Raw genomic sequence first — 19710 nt, forward strand, 5'->3', positions numbered from 1 at the left:
TAGTGGGAAAATGCTGGTAGACTGTCAACTATGTACCCAGTAATGGTTCTTTGCTTTCTTCAGTCTCCAGAACATGGATTCTAAATTGGTGATGAGATTATAATAAAGTTTATGAAAATTATATTTTTTTTCTAGGAAAGGGCCAAGAAAAGGTTGCCTAAAACTGATTCTACCATTTTTTAGAGAGAGTTCTATAATAAAGAAGGAACGAGAAAAACAAGTTTTCAGGCAGTTTTGCACATTTTGTATTAATTATCTTCTACTGAGCTTCTGAAGTACTGGTGTCATTTATTTAACAGATGTGTAGAGTTTCTACAATATGCCAGGCATATGAGAGACACCAGTGAGCCAAACAAGATACTTGCCCAGGAGATACTTACAAGCTAGTGGGGAGGAGCAATAAACATATTAAATAAACAAATATAGTGCATTAGAATTCGATAAGGATTATAGAAAAGTTAAACAGAATTAAAAATATAAGGGGTAAGAATTGGACAGTTGCGGCTATTAAGTAGAGTAATCATAGTAGACCTCATTTAGAAATCAGATGTGCACAGAAAGTTGAAGAATTATGAGGGAGTGATCTAAGTAGATAGTTTGGGGAAGGTAATTCGTAGCAAAAGGAGGGCTAGAACAAAGACCTTACGATGAGAGTATTTGGCTTTGTTTACAACATCAAGGAGACACCCCTTGTGGCTGGAATAGAGGTAAGGAGACAGTAATTAGAGGTGAGGTCAGAGAGGTGGGTGGAAAATCCCTTGGACGGAGGAGCCTGGTAGGCTGCAGTTCATGGGGTCGCAAACAGTTGGACACGACTGAGCGACTTCACTTTCACTTTTCACTTTCATGCATTGGAGAAGGAAATGGCAACCCACTCCAGAGTTCTTGCCTGGAGAATCCCAGGGACGGGGGACCCTGGTGGGCTGCTGTCTCTGGGATCGCACAGAGTCGGACATGACTGAAACGACTTAGCAGCAGCAGCAGCAGCAGAGAGGTAAGAACAGCTATTGGCAGAACAGATTATAAATAACTTCGTAAGTCATTGTTAGAACTTTGGTTTTTACTCTGAATAGGGAGCCAGATCAGGGTATTGTGCATGCAGAGGAGTGATACAATCTGCTTTATGTGTTAATTAGGTCACACTGATTACTGTATTCAAAATATACTAAAAAGGAACACAGATGGAGGCAAAGAGAGCTCTGAGGGAAGTGTATAAATCTAAGCAAGGGGGATTATATTGCTCAGATCAGAATAGTAATGATAGAAATGATGAGTAAAATAGCTTTGATTCTCAATATTTTTAAAGGTGGAACCAACAACATTTTATGATTGGATATAGGGTTGAAAGAAATGACTCTAGAGTATTGAGCCTGAAAAACTAAAGGATGGAGTTACTGTCAGATGAAATGAGAAGGTGGAGACTTCTGACTCGAATTGGGAGTTTAATTTTTCATGTGTTCAGTTCGAGATGCCTATGAAATAGCCTACTTGAGATGTTGAAGTGAGAGTTGGATATTCAAGTCTGGAGTTGCAGGGAGAGGTCTGACTTTATTTAGATTTTGTACTACTACTTGTTGCTGTTGTTGCTGTTGCTGAGTCACGTCAGTCGTGTCTGACTCTGTGCGACCCCTGGGATTCTCCAGGCAAGAACACTGGAGTGGGTTGCCATTTCCTTCTCCAATGCATGAAAGTGAAAAATGAAAGTGAAGTCGCTCAGTCATGTCTGACTCTTAGTGACCCCATGGACTATAGCCCACCAGGCTCCTCCATCCATGGGATTCTCCAGGCAAGAGTACTGGAGTAGGCTTGGTACCTGTTAAAATTCTAGGCCAGTACATATCAGCGCTACTTACTTAATTGAATAGTGAAAATAACAGTCCCTCCCCCTGCATCTACATAGAGCCTATGAAGTTTATCTTTCATCTTTGAAGTTAGAAAAGAAGAACAAATTAATCCCAAATAAGTGTTTAGAATATAGGAAATTAGTAAAATGGATTATAATAAAAAAATGTAAAAAGTGAAATGTTGGTTCTATGAAAAAGTAACTAAAGTTAGTCAGTCTCTAGCAAGACTTATCAAGAAAAGAAATAAAGAAAACACATTACCAACATCACAGATGAAAAGGGGAAATCATTACAAGCCTCTGTACATTAAAAGTATATTACAGAAATATTATAAACAACTTGTCAACAAATTCAACAGCTTGATAAAATGAACAAATTTCTTTAAAGATACAACTTACAAAAACAAGAAGAATTAGAAAATCTTAAGGAATTAGAGGTTGAATTTGTAATTGAAAACTTTCCAATAGAGGAAATGCTAGGGCTAGATGGTTATATCACTAAATTCTATCAACACTTTGAAGGAAGAAAAAAATGCCAATTTGGTATAGATTCTTAGATATCAGAAGAAGACAAAACAGTTTCTAAATCCTTTTAGGAAGCAGCTTAACTCTGGTAAGAAAACTCAAAAGAGACATTAGAAGCAAAGAAGTATTGCAGACCAATACCCCTTGTAAATGTAGATACAAAATTCTTAAGAACGTTTTAGCCACTTGAATCCAGCAGTATGAAAAGGCTAATGCACAGTGGCCAAGGGGGGTTTATGCTAGAGTACAGTGTTGTTTTAACTTTTAAAAATCTGTCACTATATTTCACCACATTGGCAGAATGAAAGAGAAAAACCATAGATCATCTCAATAAGTGAAGAAAGCATCTGACAGAATCCAAAACCCATTCATTATAAAAATTCTTTACAAACTGGGAATAAAAAAAAATCATAAGCCTCATAAAGGGCATCTATGAAAAATATACAGCTAGTGCCACACTTCATTATAAAACATTAAACCCTCTCCGTTAAGATTATGACAAGGAAAAGATGTCTGCTGTCAACACCTCTATTCAGTATTGTGCCAGAAGTACTAGCTAGTGCAATAAGAAAAGAAAGAAACAGCATATAGATTTAAAAGGAGCAAGTGAAACCGTTTGCATCTTTCGATGATGTTATTGTGTACATAGAAAACATCGTGCAGTCTACAAAAGATATACTAAGATAACTGAATTCAACGAGCTTACAGAATACAAGGCCAATAGAATTAAAAAGCAGTTCCAATGTTATACTAGCAATGAGCACTTAGAAATGAACTATTTACTCTCTTTGCCTTTTCACTTTAGTTCCTCACTGCTTTTTTCTCTCTGATCTATAAAAAAGAACCTGGCATCCAGACCCTGATAAGATGAGTATTTTGAGGTGCTAACCTGCCATCTTCTTGGTCACATGGCTTTCCAAATAAAGTCATTTTCCTTGCTTCAAAAAAAAAAGAGAATGAAAAATTTAAAATTTTTATATTAATATCATAATCAAATATACAGAAGTAAGTAATTAAAAGAAATTAAACAACACCTGAATAAATGGAGAAATAAACCACATTTATGGTTTGAAAGACTGTAAAAGTGTTGAGATGCCCATTCTCCCCAAATTGGTTTATAATTTAAACCAATTTAAACTGCAGTTTCTGTTAGTATCCCAACTTCTAAAATTCAGTGGAAATGTGAAGACTCTGGACTAGCTAAAATAATCTTGAAAAAAAAGTTGACGGTCTCATACTTACTACCTGAATTCAGGGCTCTGTATAGAGCCATAGTAATCGCAGGGGTATGGTATTGCCTTAAGGATGGAAAAATAGATCAAAAGAACAGAATACATTCAGAAATAGACTCCTACATATGCAGTCAGTTGATTTTTTTTTTTTAACCAAAGCATCAAGTTCAATAGAGAAAAGAAAGTCCTTTTAACAAATGATGCTAAATAGATGGATATCTCAACCCCTGTTTCACTCTTAACACAAAAATTAAGATGGATTATGGATCTAAATATAAAACCCAAAATAGTCCATCCTTAAGAAGAAAATCTTTCAAATCCTGAAAGATGATGCTGTGAAAGTGCTGCACTCAATATGCCAGCACATTTGGAAAACTCAGCAGTGACCACAGGACTGGAAAAGGTCAGTTTTCATTCCAATCCCAAAGAAAGGCAATGCCAAAGAATGCTCAAACTACCGCACAATTGCACTCATCTCACACGCTAGTAAAGTAATGCTCAAAATTCTCCAAGCCAGACTTCAGCAATACGTGAACTGTGAACTTCCTGATGTTCAAGCTGGTTTTAGAAAAGGCAGAGAAACCAGAGATCAAATTGCCAACATCTGCTGGATCATGGAAAAAGCAAGAGAGTTCCAGAAAAACATGTATTTCTGCTTTATTGACTATGCCAAAGCCTTTGATTGTGTGGATCACAATAAACTGTGAAAAATTCTGAAAGAGCTGGGAATAACAGACCACTTGACCTGGCTCTTGGGAAACCTATATGCAGGTCAGGAAGCAACAGTTAGAATTGGACATGGAACAACCGACTGGTTCCAGATAGGAAAAGGAGTACGTCAAGGCTGTATATTGTCACCCTGCTTATTTAACTTCTATGCCGAGTACATCATGAGAAATGCTGGGCTGCAAGAAGCACAAGCTGGAATCAAGATTGCCGGGAGAAATCTCAATCACCTCAGATATGCAGATGATACCACCCTTATGGCAGAAAGTGAAGAGGACCTCAAAAGCCTCTTGATGAAAGTGAAAGAGGAGAGTGAAAAAGTTGGCTTAAAGCTCAACATTCAGAAAACGAAGATCATGGCATCTGGTCCCATCACTTCATGGGAAATAGATGGGGAAACAGTGTCAGACTTTATTTGGGGGGGGCTCCAAAATCACTGCAGATGGTGACTGCAGCCTTGAAATTAAAAGACGCCTACTCCTTGGAAGGAAAGTTATGACCAACCTAGATAGTATATTCAAAAGCAGAGACATTACTTTGTCAACTAAGGTCTGTCTAGTTAAGGCTATGGTTTTTCCTGTGGTCATGTATGGATGTGAGAGTTGGACTGTGAAGAAAACTGAGTGCTGAAGAATTGATGCTTTTGAACTGTAGTGTTGGCGAAGACTCTTGAGAGTCCCCTGGACTGCAAGGAGATCCAACCAGTCCATTCTGAAGATCAGCCCTGGGCTTTCTTTGGAAGGAATGATGCTAAAGCTGAAACTCCAGTACTTTGGCCACCTCATGCGAAGAGTTGACTCGTTGGAAAAGACTCTGATGCTGGGAGGGATTGGGGGCAGGAGGAGAAGGGGATGACAGAGGATGAGATGGCTGAATGGCATCACTGACTCGATGGACGTGAGTGTGGGTGAACTCCAGGAGTTGATGATGGACAGAGAGGCCTGGCGTGCTGCAATTCATGGGGTCGCAAAGAGTTGGACATGACTGGGCGACTAAACTAACTAACTAAAAGAAGAAAACAGATTATCTTCACCACCTTGAGATAAGCAAAGCTTTCTTGGATATGACATCAAGGCACTAATCATAAAGAGAAAACTTGACAAATTGAACTTCAACACAATTAAAATTTCTACTCATTAAATGACTTTGTCAAAAAAATTTTTTTTAAAGATAAAAGGGAATTCCCTGGTGGTCCAGTGGTTGGGACTTCCCACTTTCATGGCAGAGGGCCTGGGTTCGATCCCTGGCTGAAGGAACTAATATCCCAGAAGCTAAACGGTGCAGTAAAAAAAAATAGACAAGGCACAGACCAGATAATATTTGTAGTAGATATGTCTGACACAGTACTGATACCCAAAATACATGAAGAAGTTTCATATATTTGTAACTCTTCCTTTTATACCCCTTTTCCCCCTCTAACTCTTGCTTAGTTGCTTCTGGATTATTTGTCCAGTTTCTTACATTCAAAGGATGATTAATCAGGTGACTGATAGCTGAAATTTTAAAGGCTACAAGAATAAGTGTGAAATTCATCCTGAGGAATCAGTGGCTCAAGCTTTGCAAAGTGTCAAGTAACTCTGTTGAGATTCTATTTGACCTTTACCTGACCTGTTTTCCAGGATCCTCAGTCAAGATAAATATCAATAGTTCTCCTAAATTTTTATCTTATGTGCTTAGTCGCTCAGTCATGTCCATATTTTCCACCCCATGGACTGTAGCCCACCAGGCTCCTCTGCCCATGGGGATTCTCCAGGCAGGAATACTGGAGTGGGTTGCCATGCCCTCCAAGGGATCTTCCCAACCCAGGGATCAAACCCAAGTCTCCTGCACTGCAGGCGAATTCTTTACCGTCTGAGACACCAGGGAAGCCTAAATTTTTGTTTACCAATTTGTTAAAAGTACCCCAGTGCAATAGTTTCGTCTTATTTTGTTTTGTCGTCATTCAGCTACATTGTCTGATTTAAACTGACTGACTAATCTGAGAATCTAATCAACACAACATTTTTTCACTTTGAGCCTTTAAAATTATATAATTATATAATACTACAATTATACATACCATGGAATACCAGTCTAAGTTGTAATTTATATTATGTTTAAGCCATCCCTAAAGTTCAGTAACTGTATTTTGGGCATCAATCTCTCTATGATAGATTCCCACATAAGTAATTTTCTTTTTCTTTTAATCAAAGTATAGTTGATTTATAATATTGTATTAGTTTCAGATGTATAACATAGTGATTCAGTATTTTACAGATTATACTCCATTTAGATTTATTGTAAGATACTGGCTATATTCCCTGTACTGTATAATATATCTTTGTGTCTAGTTTTTATATATATAGTAGTTTGTACCTCTTAATCTTACCCTTGTTTCACCCCTACCCTTTCTGTGTTCCCATTGGTAACCACTATTTTGTTCTGTTTGTGAGTCTGTTTTTCTTTTGTTTTATTCATTCATTTATTTTTTAGTTGCTATATGTAAATGTTGACATCCAGTATTTATTGTTCTCTGTTTGACTTACTTCACTTAGCATAACACCGTCCAGCTCCATCCATGTTGTTGCAAATGGCAGAATTTTTTTCTTTTTTATTGCTGAGTAGTATTCCAGTGTGTAGGGGGTTGTGGGTGTGGATGTGTATATACATACCACATTTTTATCCATGCATCTGTTTATGGACAGTTAGGTTGCTTCCATATCAAGCTATTGTAAATAATGGTACTATGAAACATCAGAGTGTATGTATCTTTTCCAATTAATGTTTTCATTTTCTTTGTATATATGTACTCAGGAGTGAAATTATTGGATCACATGGTAGCAGTAATTTTTTATTTCAGTTGACCTCTTGTTCCTTAGGAGCCTGGTGGGCTATAGTCCAGGGGACTCCAACAGAATCAGACACGACTGAAGACAGTACTAGGGACTAAATTGTTTGTTAACAAGTACATACTTTAATATATTTTTAAAATAAAATAATTCCAGGACTTAGTCTAGTATTTTGAAAAATGATAAGAGAGTCCAGTAAAAACATTTAGCATGTTCTTTAATCTAAATACAATGTTCTTCTTTCCACTATTTGGTGGTGAATCAGTTCGGTACAGTTCAGTCGCTCAGTCGTGTCCGACTCTTTGTGACCTCATGGACTGCAGCATGCCAGGCTTCCCTGTCCATCACCTACTCTCAGAGCTTACCCAAGCTCATGTCCATTGAGTCGATGATGCCATCCAACAATCTCATCCTCTGTTGTCCCCTCCTCCCGCCTTCAGTCTTTCTGTTTGGTAAATAGACCTAAGCAATACATATGGAGAGACATCCAGTAACCAATAAATGGTTGAAATTATAGGAATTTTTTTTCTCCAGTGTGCTTACCTAGCTTGGAGAAGGAAATGGCAACCTACTCCAGTATCCTTGCCTAGGAAAACCCATGGATGGAGGAGCCTGGCAGGCTCCATGGGGTCGCAAAGAGTCGGACACGACTGAGTGACTGACACTGCAGTTCCTAGCTAAGCTAATTTGCTTTCTTTTTTTCCCCACAGTTTCAGCTCCTAGCTTCAGCTCTATTTAAATCTGGTTCAGATTTCACAGCTTTAGGTAAGTATTGCAGTGTACTTTATCTGGCCATATGCCCTAGCATTGGGGAGGTTTGATTTTGATTTCTTCAAAATGAAACAATAGATGAGATGTCATCCAAACAAATGAAACAGGTCTCAAGGTAACATGCAAAAAATTTTTGATAACTGGCATCAGTTCCCAGTTCATGGGTCAGTTTGCAGTTCCTGTTACACCAGTCGCTGGGTTATTATGCAAATAGACGGCACAGAAGCCTGGTCAAAATAATTTGTGTACCATTGTTTTGGAATGCAGACTGTATTACTGATATACTTACCATGAGTTAACATTCCACCACAAGGCGAGAGGACTGCTATAAAACATAACTTCAGAAGGTTCTTCTAAAAATTGACATAATGGTTTACCACCATTCCACACACTGAAAGGCTTTTTAAAAAGGACTTCCCTGGCAGTCCAGTGGTAAAGAATCTGCCTTGCAATGCAAGGGACATGGATTCGATCCCTGGTCCAGGAAGATTCCACATGCTGTGGGGCAACTAAGCCCACACACCACAACTACTGGGCCTGCACTCTCGAACCCTTGCTCTACAGCAAGAGAAGCTACCGCAAGGAGAAGCCTGTGCAATGCAGTGAAGAGTAGCCCTGGCTCGCCCCAACTAGAGAAGGCCCCCCACACACAGCAACAAAGACCCAGCAGAGCCATAAATAAATAAACTAGTTAAAAAAAAATTTTTTTTTAAGTGTATTCAGGTTGTTAGGAATCTCAACCCTGAGATAGAGTCTAGTTATATGCATTATTTTAGAAAGTTCATGCCCTTTTGAATTTTATCTTTTGAAATGGATTTAGTGATAGACAAACTGGGAGCCTGGCACATAGATATTGAGTTTGAGTGAATGCATGCCTTGTTATGTATGAATACCGCAGCCCAGAGCCATTTATTTTAATGGTAGATAGCACTAAAATGTCTCTGGCTGACTTATATTTAGCCTTTAGAACAAGAATTTCTTGGCAGTCATTTAAATATATTAAACTATTGTCAGCAAATATTTTACCTTTAGCTTAACTCTTTCCTTTGGTCTATTCACTGTCAGCTAATATACTTTGTCAGGAACAGTTTGTTTTACTTAGATTCTAAACAGACCTTAGATACACTGAGATCAGTACAGACACAACAGAAATAAATACAAAAAGGGAAATTTTCTGTGGAGTTTTGTTTCCTACCTTGTCTGAAGGGAAGCAGTGTAGTAGTTAAGAGCTCTGGAAGAGTGTAGTATAGTGGTTAAAGGTCAGAATCTAGGTTTAGATATCAGCTTTGCTACTTGCCAATTTTAAAAGTGACTTTGAACAAGTCACCTTTCTAATCATGAATCATTAATTTCTTCATCTGTAAAATGAAGGTAAGCAGAGTAGTGACCTCAGGTTATTGAGAGAATTAAGTATTCTTGAAAATAGCAAAATGAAATGCTTAGTAAGTGTTCTATTTAGAGTACCACTTCTGTTACCTGCCTTATAAATGTAAGCTTTGTAACACTGGTAATTTGAATATGGAGTAAATTCAGGCTATATGCCAATTTTCATAAAGAGAAATTTGACATTTGTTTTAAAAAGTCTTTTTCATAAGGTTTCATGCCTATTTAGAGTTCCTGGTTCTCGTTCATTTTATATCTGATTGTTTTACCTTCACTCCACTTAGAATTTAAATCTTGTGGGTTATTTTTTTTAATGTATGGATGTGTACACTTTTCATGTATAATTAACTTTCATTTTCTAAATTGTTACCCACAAAATTGGCTCAACTAAAATTTCTGACTTCCTTCAGAATTCATCCAGTTTATCTTAACCTCTCAGAATTAAAAAGTATTTGCTAATGTTATTTGTAATTTAAAAATTTAGAAAGATGGAAAATGGTTTACAAACTGCTGGCATTGTCTTAGTTTTGAAAAATGACTGACTTCGGAGAAAAATAACCTTTGAGGATCTTTAGCTTAGGCTGCTGTGGCTATGGCTGTGCACACTTTGAAGCTTGACTTCTGACTTTTAGCTAATTTTAAAAGCATATTTTCAGCAAGGTATGTTTTAAGAACATGAAAGTTAAAATCAATACAGCCGTTTTGTCCTGTCACTACCATTTATGTAGTAATGTTGCTGAGTTTCCCGGAGCCCCACACATTTTAAAGGGTTTGAGTTCTTTTTTTAATATTCAGGTTGTCTTTGAACAACTTCCCTCAATCTCTGTTTCCTTCCTTCAAGTGTGACTGCTTGCATTTGGCAGATCTTTACACACAGGCATATAGATAGAGTTGATTCCCACAATTCACAATAATATTCTATACAGTTACCTGTAACCCTGAATTTGTTTAATACTGACCCATTGCTCCTATGGAAAATACAGAGTTAGGGTCCTTCAAGCCTCTTGTCACAGAATTTTTTCAACTAATTAATACATAATGGTGTTTTGCTACAGCAGGAACATACCTTACTTACATATTTATACTATTGATTCATTAACATTGAACTCATGCCAATAGCACTGTATCTCACCCTGAGCAAAGCTTATCTAACACGTATTTTCTTCATAAAGTACATCACAGCCTTCTTGCACTTAGAAACACTAGCCATCACTTCAGCACCTCACTTGGGGGGCATTTTAAGCAGTGAAGTCACCAACAGAAAACACAAAATGTGAAGAACATGAGACCATGTAGATGAAAAGAGCACTTGTTTATAGTCTGAGAGCTGAAACAAGTGGGCAGAGCACTACCTAGTTTGACCTCAGTTGAGAACGTATAGTTACATGTGGCAGCTGAGGTTTTTTTGCCACTTGGTGCCTGTCTGTGATTGACCACAAAAGTGGCACAATACTGATTTAGGGATTACAAATTTAATAGGTAGACAAACGCACAAATATGAAATCTGTGAATAATGAGGATCAACTGTATACGTGTACACACACACACACAGATGTTTGGTTTTATGTGTTCTGGTTCTATTTATTATGTAATATAAAAATGTGTATTCTCCACATAACTCTTTAAAATTTAACAATGTGGCTTGGAGATGCTTATGTGAAACTATACTAGATTTATCGTATTTGTAAGTGATACACAATGTCCCATAATAGGGATCTACCATAATTTAACCATTCATCTAATGATAGTGTAAATTCCACGTTCCTTATTGGTAAATGGTGAATAAAAATAAAAAATAGGTTTTCTATTTAATAAGTACTCAGATACTTGATAAAAATAAATAAATGAGCTTTAGAGTCAGACAGACATGGGTTCACACTCCATTCTCTTACCTCTGCAACTGTGATACATTATTGAATGAATGAATCTCTCTTAAGTGTCTCATCTGAAATTGGAGTTTATGGTAACTGCTTCATATGATTTTTGTGACAGTGAAATGTGGTCATACATGAAGAACCTAGCAGGTAGTAGGAGACTCTGTTTATTTCCTTCCCTCCCATATCATTTGATCTCATGACAATGATATTATAAGTACTACCACAGAATCAATGTCCTCTCTTAAAAATACAATACACCACAACATTCTTACACCACAACATTCTTACAAATGAAGCAAAGGTGGAGAATGCCCTGAAGTTGAATGTGAGCAGAAACAGACATGTTTATTGAATTTGTGACATAATCAGACAATAGGGGAAAAAAGAGAATAAAGTCTTTTAAGTACAGCTTAAACTGTATACTCTAAGTGAAGTATATTCTAAAGATAGCAAAAGCAAGGAAATCTTGAATTTTACTGGTACTGATTGGGGTATAGTAATTCTGGAACTTCTTTTGTGTGTGTTTTAGGTTGAGCAAATGAATACATACGATGGTATTGCTGAGAGAGATGGTTTCCCTAGTAGGAGAAAGGAGATATAAATATGGAATGAAATAAGGAGAGGAAGAATCCTGTGAGGTTCCTTAAAAAACAAATTAGCAGTAAAAGCATGGACTAATGATTTTATTCCTTTTAAAAGAGATATGCGTATTATATGTGTGCATATATATAGTCCTAGAAACAGCACCACTGATCTTGGTTTGTAAATATCATTTGCCACTAAAAGGAATTAGAACTGTTAGGGAAAATGATAGATTCCAAAGCTGTGTAAAGATAAGCTTGGAGGTCCTACTGTGCCAGAAAGTGAGGAGGTACTCAAAAAGTAATGGAGTAGATCAGAAAGAGACAAAACAGTTATCGTATATTAATACACGTATATGGAATCTTGAAAAATAGTACTGATAACCCTATTTGCGGTGCAAGAATAGAGACATAGACTTAGAGAGCAGACCCGTGGACATGATACGAGAGGGTAGCACTGACATATGTGCAGTGCAGTGTGTGAAACAGCTAGCTATTGGGAGGCTGCTGTATGGCACAGGGAGCTCAACTTGGTGCTCTGTGATGACCTAGAGGGCTGGGATGGGGGTGCGGGGCAGGAAGCACAAGAGAGAGGAGATATATGTATAGTTCCAGCTGATGCTTGTTGTTGTATGGCAGAAACCAACGCAACATTGTAAAGCAATAACCCTCCAATTAAAAATAAATTTAAAAAAATAAAAAACGTTGCTTCCATCCTCTGGAAGGACATTCTTCTAGATTATCTGAATTTTCACTCAGTTCTTTGAGACTTCTTCCAGCTGTCAGTGGCATAATGATTTTATACTGCTTTCTAAGTAAGTGTAAGTGTTAGTCGCACAGTCATGCCCAACTCTTTGTGACCCCATGGACTGCAGCCCAACAGGCTCCTCTGTCCATGGGATCTTCCAGGCAAGAATGCTGGAGTGGGTTGCCATTTCCTTCTCCAAGGGATCTTCCCAACCCAGGGATCGAACCCTGGTCTCCTGCACTGCAGGCAGATTCTTTACTGACTGAGCTAGCTACAAGGGAAGCCCACTACTTTCTAAAGACCCCTTTAATATTATTAGATTTTTATTATCAAAACAATTTTAGTGGCCAAAAGCATTAAAAAGAAAAGAGAAATGAAAATTCCTCAGTGGACCAGAAAAGGAAAATGCTTTCAAGGAAAGGAAGAGAAATCAATATTAGTTACTAAAATACTAATCATTCTGCTGGATGGTATTCAGATAATTGCATTTAATCTGCACGGTGAAAGTTATGACATAAACAGGATTATCACAGATTTGTAGCTGAGGAAACAGTTGTAGAAAGGCTGCTTACTTTACGTAAGATCATACCATTGCTGTGTCGCAGAACTGGAATCAGAGCCCATCGCTCTCTAGTTTCAAAGCCTGATTTGGTTTTGATTTTTCCATTATACATTGCTGCTTTTGTCAACTAGCTTTACTGTTATGTGTAGAGCGTTAAACACAGTGGCTGAGTTTCTTTGTTATCTCTCTTTCACCAGGCTTTTCGGACGTGGATCACACCTATGCTCAAAGAACTCAGCTCTTTGACACCTTAGTAAATTTCTTTCCTGACAGCATGACTCCTCCTAAAGGCAACCTGGTGGACCTCATCACACTGTGACTGAAGAGCCCCTGGACAGAACTGGAGCACAGGAGTCTGCTTTTGGTATTCTGGATTTCAGCTCTGTTGACTGACAGTTAGGCTACAGTGACTGAGGACTGCACCAGAGTTTTGAAGGGATCTTTGCTGTCACAAGTTTTAACCCTCTTCCTTCACACCTGATCTTGACCCCGTCGTCCTCATCCCATTCCTAAATTAGGCTAATAAAGTAAAATTGGTATATACTTTCCATTAAATATATATTTTTTCTTACTTTAACTTTTAAGAATTCATGAGTATAAAAGAAAAAAATAATCAGGCAGTGATTTTTATTTCATTTTTCTAAAATTGGGACAAGTAAGCCCTGTTCATGGACTCAGTGCTACAAGGATTTGGATTTTGTTGTTGGCTTGTTTTGCCCTTTCTTTCTTTTTTTCTTCCCATTTCACTTAACCTTGCATCACCCAACTGCTTGTAAGTGATTTATATCATCTGTTACCTCTTTACTTCATTCTTAACAGTATATAGTTCTGTAGGGCAGTTGCTGTATGTTTAAGTGATATATGTGTCTTTGTTGACTAGAGTCTTGTATTACATTAAACAGTGGGAGGGACAGAGGGCTCCTTGTCATAGAACTAAAAGGCAAAACCTGAGATTGACCCACGCACTTATCTGAGATTGGTATATAGTGTTCCTATAATGATATATTTTATAGTGATTATTACAAAACTTTGAGTCACAGAAACCTTAAACCAAGGAGAGAATATACTTCAGAACCTTTAAGAGCCATTCTCAAAATTACCAGCAGGAGGATTCTGGTTGCGACTGATACGTTCATTGATACTGTTGAAGTAATTCTGGAAGAAAACAACTCCTTCCCGTGGCAGAGCTGTTCAAGGCCAGAGCTTCAGTTTCTTCCTGTATGCTGTCAATTTCTTCCTATAAATGCTGTCTCTTTGTAGCGTTTCCATTTGGGATAATGGGTTTCAGAGCTGCATTATTTCCATACACATTAGCTCCCTACGTCTGCTTCTATATACTGATATTTTAAAGAATAATGGTTTGTAGTCCAGTGGACTACAACTGACAGGCATTTCAAATAACACATAGACCAGGCTTTTTTTAACAGAGAAAAAGAAAAATAGTGGTGCAAATATTTTTTTATTTAACTAGAAGAAAGGCAGTTCCACAGTTCCTTTTGTTGGGGAGACTGGAGACATGTATTCCTTGAGGTGCTCTGGAATGCAGCATAGGAAACTTATACCTGGCCAAGAAGTATGCTGTATGCAGCTGACACCCACCACGCTTAAAGCAGACCAAGTATAATAAATGTCTACCCGTCCAGTGACTCTTCCAAGTGAATGCCTTCAGAGAATTTAGTATGTCCCGAGTAGCAAGGTTAGGCCTCACCAAAGAAAGAAGAAATTGATTTGCACTTTCGAAAAGTCTCATGTAGAGGAATGAGACTTCGCAATCCCTCTTCAGTCAGTCATTACTGCATGGTTTCTCATCTTTTGGAGATGGATAAAAATATATCTCTCCTACTCCTAGCTTTGAATCTTGGGATCCTTGGCTTTTCAAGCATTCCAAAGCAATCAGTAGTGATTTATAAAACAATTAGATTTATGAAGGATACATAATTCAGGAAGTACCTAACTATGTAGCAGCAGAATAACCCATTGACTTTACAGGTGAGCAAGTAGAATCTACTTACTACTTAAAAGATTTCCCTCAGTGACAGTCAAGAACATAAAACATTATCGCTAATATTATAATCTGTTGAAGTCTTTTTGTGGAATCAAGTACAAATCAGTAAGTTGATAGGAAAGAACTTGGAAAGAGTCTCTAAATTTAAAAGCTCTAGTTTTACTCACTGTGAATTCTGGCACTTTTAAAGACAATAACCAAATGAAATTCTGCTGCCCTCCACCATTTATTTTTTAATTAATTTATTTATTTTAATTGGAGGATAATTATTTTATTATGGTGGTCCGCGCCCCCCCCCCCCTTTTTTTTGGCCATTTTTTTCCTTTAGTTCTTTAGATTCCGTATTTGGAGGAAACTTAGTTCTTGCACTCAGTGATTTTGTTTACTTTTATTTTTCCCTAACTGATTTTCTACCGATTGTTTTCTAAATATTCTTGTTCTAATTTCATCTTTCCTCACTTTAAGTGAAACCTTTTCTCTTTTTTTTTCACTTATATATATATTTTTCACTAATGTGTTGAAATAGGATTGAGTCATAGCAAACCATTTAGTGTTGCTTAAGTGACATAGACTGTATTTAGGAAGTTATTGACTAGGTAAATCAGAATTTGTACCCTGGGGCAGTGCTGGGAATGATTGCAGGAGAATGTAGGGCTTCATTATACCCACCAAGATTGACACTCTGCTCACTTTTGACATCCGAACCCTGATGTATAACTTGTTTATATATTTAGTGAAAAGCTACATATATTTCCAAGTATTCTAGTAGTATATTATACAATTTAATCTAATTTGGTATTTATATACATTGTTCAGGTAGCCAAATATCTATGCTTTACTACTTAAAAATTCTTTTATCCTAGCTTAGTGAGCCCCCAGTTGAGACACCCTGGTTTTAGATGCATTCGTTAGTGGAGTACAGTTTGCTCAGATTCATTACCCCTAACTTCAACCTCATCCCCATTCTCCTTTTTCCACTGGAATATATTATTCCAGAATAATAAACTAGAAATAATTTAAACTAGAAATAGACTAGGCTCTAACACTATTTTCAGTGATTGTACCTCGTGATAATTATCTGATTTGTAAGATACTTCCAAAATGCACTTGGATCTTGTGGAATGACAGAGACCTCATGTGGCCAACCTGATTGATTCACATGTATTGGCCTCCTGTAAAGCAAAGGAATTGAGACTTGGGTGCCTAGCTCTGTGCTAAAGCTGACAGTATTAACCTTTAGCAAGATTGTCTTTTAGACCTGGTTTTCTTTAAAACTGATAGAAAACATTAGAAAGTTAATACACTGATTGATCACAGAAAAGCATGTTGGGTTTAGAGCTCAGTGTTTTAAGATTGTAAAACTACATTCATCTGTGAAATATGTCTTGAACATAAATGATTTGCCAACTTATCTTTCTAGTGAATCTCTTCACATCTGCCTTAAAAGTGCTATTTAGAGATACATTAATAGAGTTTCAGGTAATAAAACAGTTTTAAAATTTAATATATAAACAGAAACTAGTTTGAGACACAATGAGAGATTGTGAATAATACTTAATGGCTCAAACGCACTTATAAAGCAGTATGGTTCTGATTTTGTTTTCTGAATTAAACTCTGTCATGTAAGGAGTTACCCTATAATTATTCTTAACACAAGATAAAATTCATTAGGTAACTGTGGGTCATTTGGTTATTTCCTAGCTGAATGTCATGCTACCTCTTTAGCTGGTAGGGTGTTACAAAGCAGTTGAGAATTATGGTTTGAAATTATTTCTATGGGAGAGGATCATGCAATGTGTACTTTAAACAACATCATCTGGCTTTTAAGAAATATACCCTTTGTAATCTTTTTTTTTTTTTCCTCTCAAACAATACCCATTCATATCCCAGTCGCTCAGTGGTAAAGAATCTGCCTGCAATGCAGGAGACACATGAGATGCAGGTTCAGTCCCTGGGTCGGGAAGACCCCCTGGAGAAGGAATTGGCAACCCACTCCAGTATTCTTGCCTGGAGAATCCCATGGACAGAAGAGCCTGGAGAGCTACAATACATAGGATTGCAAAGAGTCAGACACGATTGAAGCGACTTAGCACATGCAGTTTCAAACTTTTGCAGAAATTCTAGCCTGAACTTTAACTATGTTTTAAATTCTTAAGATAGTCCTTAATCTAAGATACACAGGCTTCTTAGAAAAAGTTTATAGTTGTTAGAGGAGTAATCAGAGAGAGTCTGTATATAACAGTAGTTGTAGATTAGGTCTTCAGGTTCTTTGACTCAAATTTTTTGTATTCCTTATTAGTCAAATAGCATTATTCTTTTGTGATTTTTGACTATGGCCTACATCTCCCTGTGGTTTGTATTAATGCTGAAATGATATGGGTGCCCCAAACTTCTAATCTGGAGGTAATTCAGTTGAAGGTGGAAATTTTGATGTTGGTTGAAATAATTAGGAGCCAGCTAGATCAGCTGAATGATGTCAGTCAGCACTGTTTGTTTTGACAGGGAGGACTCATAACTACAGTTAATTGATTTCTTCACCAAATGTTCTTTTTATTTAAAAAAAAAAAATGCTGTCTTAAGAGATTTTATTTATACATAATTTTTAAGCCTTGATTTCTTCCTATCCCCCAAATACTATGAATTGTGCTTCCATTATTTTTCTTAGTGATTATAACTTTATTCGGGGCTTTTTTAGCCCTAGACTTCCTGGGTTTTCAAAATCATTCTGAAGCAAACATGCTCTTTTATCCTTGATAATGACAATAGATTAGTGAAATTTAAAATTGTATGTTATTAAAGAATTTATAATGTCCAGACACTGCTATAAAAATGCTTGAATTATTTTCATTTGGGGGATAGTAATATGGCTTATAGCTTATAGCATTCTTTTAATGGAAGAGCCAGTGTTGCTTTGCCTGGCACTAAGAAGTATAGTTATACTAGAGATGAGGTGCAAGTTTCATAGCAAAGCTCATGGAATTTAGCACATCACCAGAATTTTCATTTGCCTGTTGTCTTTGTATTTCTTTGCCTCTTTCCCCCTATTCTTAGAGCCTCCTTCGTAGCTCAACTGGTAAAGAATCTGCCTGCAATGCAGGAGACCCCAGTTCGATTCCTGGATCGGGAAGATCCCCTGGAGAAGGGATAGGCTACCCACTCCAGAATTCTTGGGCTTCCCTTGTGGCTCAGCTGGTAAAGAATCCACCTGCAATGCTGGGGACCTGGATTCGATCCCTGGGTTGGGAAGATCCTTTGGAGAAGGGAAAGGCTACCCACTCCAGTATTCTGGCCTGAAGAATTCCATGGTATAGTCCATGGGGTCGCAGAGTCGGACACTGAGCAACTTTCAGTCCCCTATTCTTACCTCCCCTGAGTAGCATTGCTTTTCTGCTAAAGCTGAATTTTGTGTTGAGTTGACTTTCAATTTCTGAGATAATTGAATATCAGGAATAGCTTTAATTGCCATGAAATGATTGGTATTCATTCTTGTTTTTTGTTTGTTTTTTTTTTACTTAAAATAGTACAGGGACTTCCTGGTGGTCTAGTGTTTAGGATTCCACACTTCCAGTGCAGAGGGTGCAGATCAATCCTTGGTCAGGGAACTAAGATCCCACGTGCCTCTTGATGTGACCAAAAAAATAAATAAAAATTTAAAAGTGTAGTACAGTCTTATAAATGTCTCTTCCCCTTAAGTATGTAAATTGAGTGAATTCCCTGGTGGTCAGTGGTTAGGACACCACATTTTCACTGCCAAGGCCCTGGGTTTGATCCCTAGTCAAGGAACTGAGATTCCATAAGCCATACCACATGGGCAAAAAGAATAACAACAAAACAAAGAATGTGAATTTAGCTCAAATTTTAAATAAATCCTATTCCCAGTCTTTGCCAGTGATAAATCCTATAAATTCTCTGACAGTAGATTTACAGCCCTTAACCTAAGGAGTCATTAGAAATGATAGTAAACCAGATTTTCTCATAGAACACGGAGATGCCCTTGTGGGAATCTGTATTTTTTTTTTTCTCTTAGAACTCTGAAGTTACAGATCTTGAGCTCCAGTTCAATTCATAACGTAAAAACCTGAAAATCACAGGGTAATTCTGGTTTATCTTCCACAGTAGCCATTCTTTGGAAGTAAAACTTACAAATACGTACTATCGTGTCCTCAAACACTGCCTGGCTTTATTGTAAACAGAGTGTTATGTGGATGTTACCGGAGAGCCAGGCACAGGGCTGGCAACAGTAAAGAGCGAAATGTTGAGCAGGGAAATAGACCAGGTGTATCGCTTGGAATTATGAACTAATTTGGCTTCTTTTTCTTTTTATCTGCTGTTGAAACAGTTTCAATGAACTATTAAACAATTATATGTAATGTCCTATTTTGGCTGTTTGGCATTTTCACTTAGAAGTATTGAACTTTAGGAACAGATCTATATAGGAGATTCGAGGGTTTGTTAGAGAAGGAAAAATAGGAGCTTTTTGCCCATGGATTTGAAGGTCCACAGATCTAAATGAGAAAGAAAGTTCTTCATTTCTAACCATAAATTAATCTATTGCAGTGCTGAGAAGAAGCCTGTCAAAAGGGATCAAAGCGCAGTTATTCTGAACAGTCTTTAGAAACAGCATTTCTT

At 37.3% G+C, this 19710-nt stretch overlaps 1 protein-coding gene across 1 annotated transcript in view; it reads left to right on the forward strand.

The window, feature by feature from the left end:
* MKLN1 (muskelin 1) overlaps nucleotides 1–13613 on the forward strand; it is a 202018-nt gene extending 188405 nt beyond the window's left edge. The window contains exons 17-18 of the mRNA XM_052638533.1: nucleotides 7865–7919; nucleotides 13274–13613. Of these exons, the coding sequence (XP_052494493.1) occupies nucleotides 7865–7919; nucleotides 13274–13395 (177 nt within the window). The 3' untranslated portion in view covers nucleotides 13396–13613. The remainder of the gene's footprint in view (nucleotides 1–7864; nucleotides 7920–13273) is intronic.
* The last annotated feature ends 6097 nt before the right edge of the window (nucleotides 13614–19710 follow it).

The sequence above is a fragment of the Budorcas taxicolor genome, chromosome 4 (assembly GCF_023091745.1).
Source record: "Budorcas taxicolor isolate Tak-1 chromosome 4, Takin1.1, whole genome shotgun sequence".
Lineage (NCBI taxonomy): Eukaryota > Metazoa > Chordata > Mammalia > Artiodactyla > Bovidae > Budorcas > Budorcas taxicolor.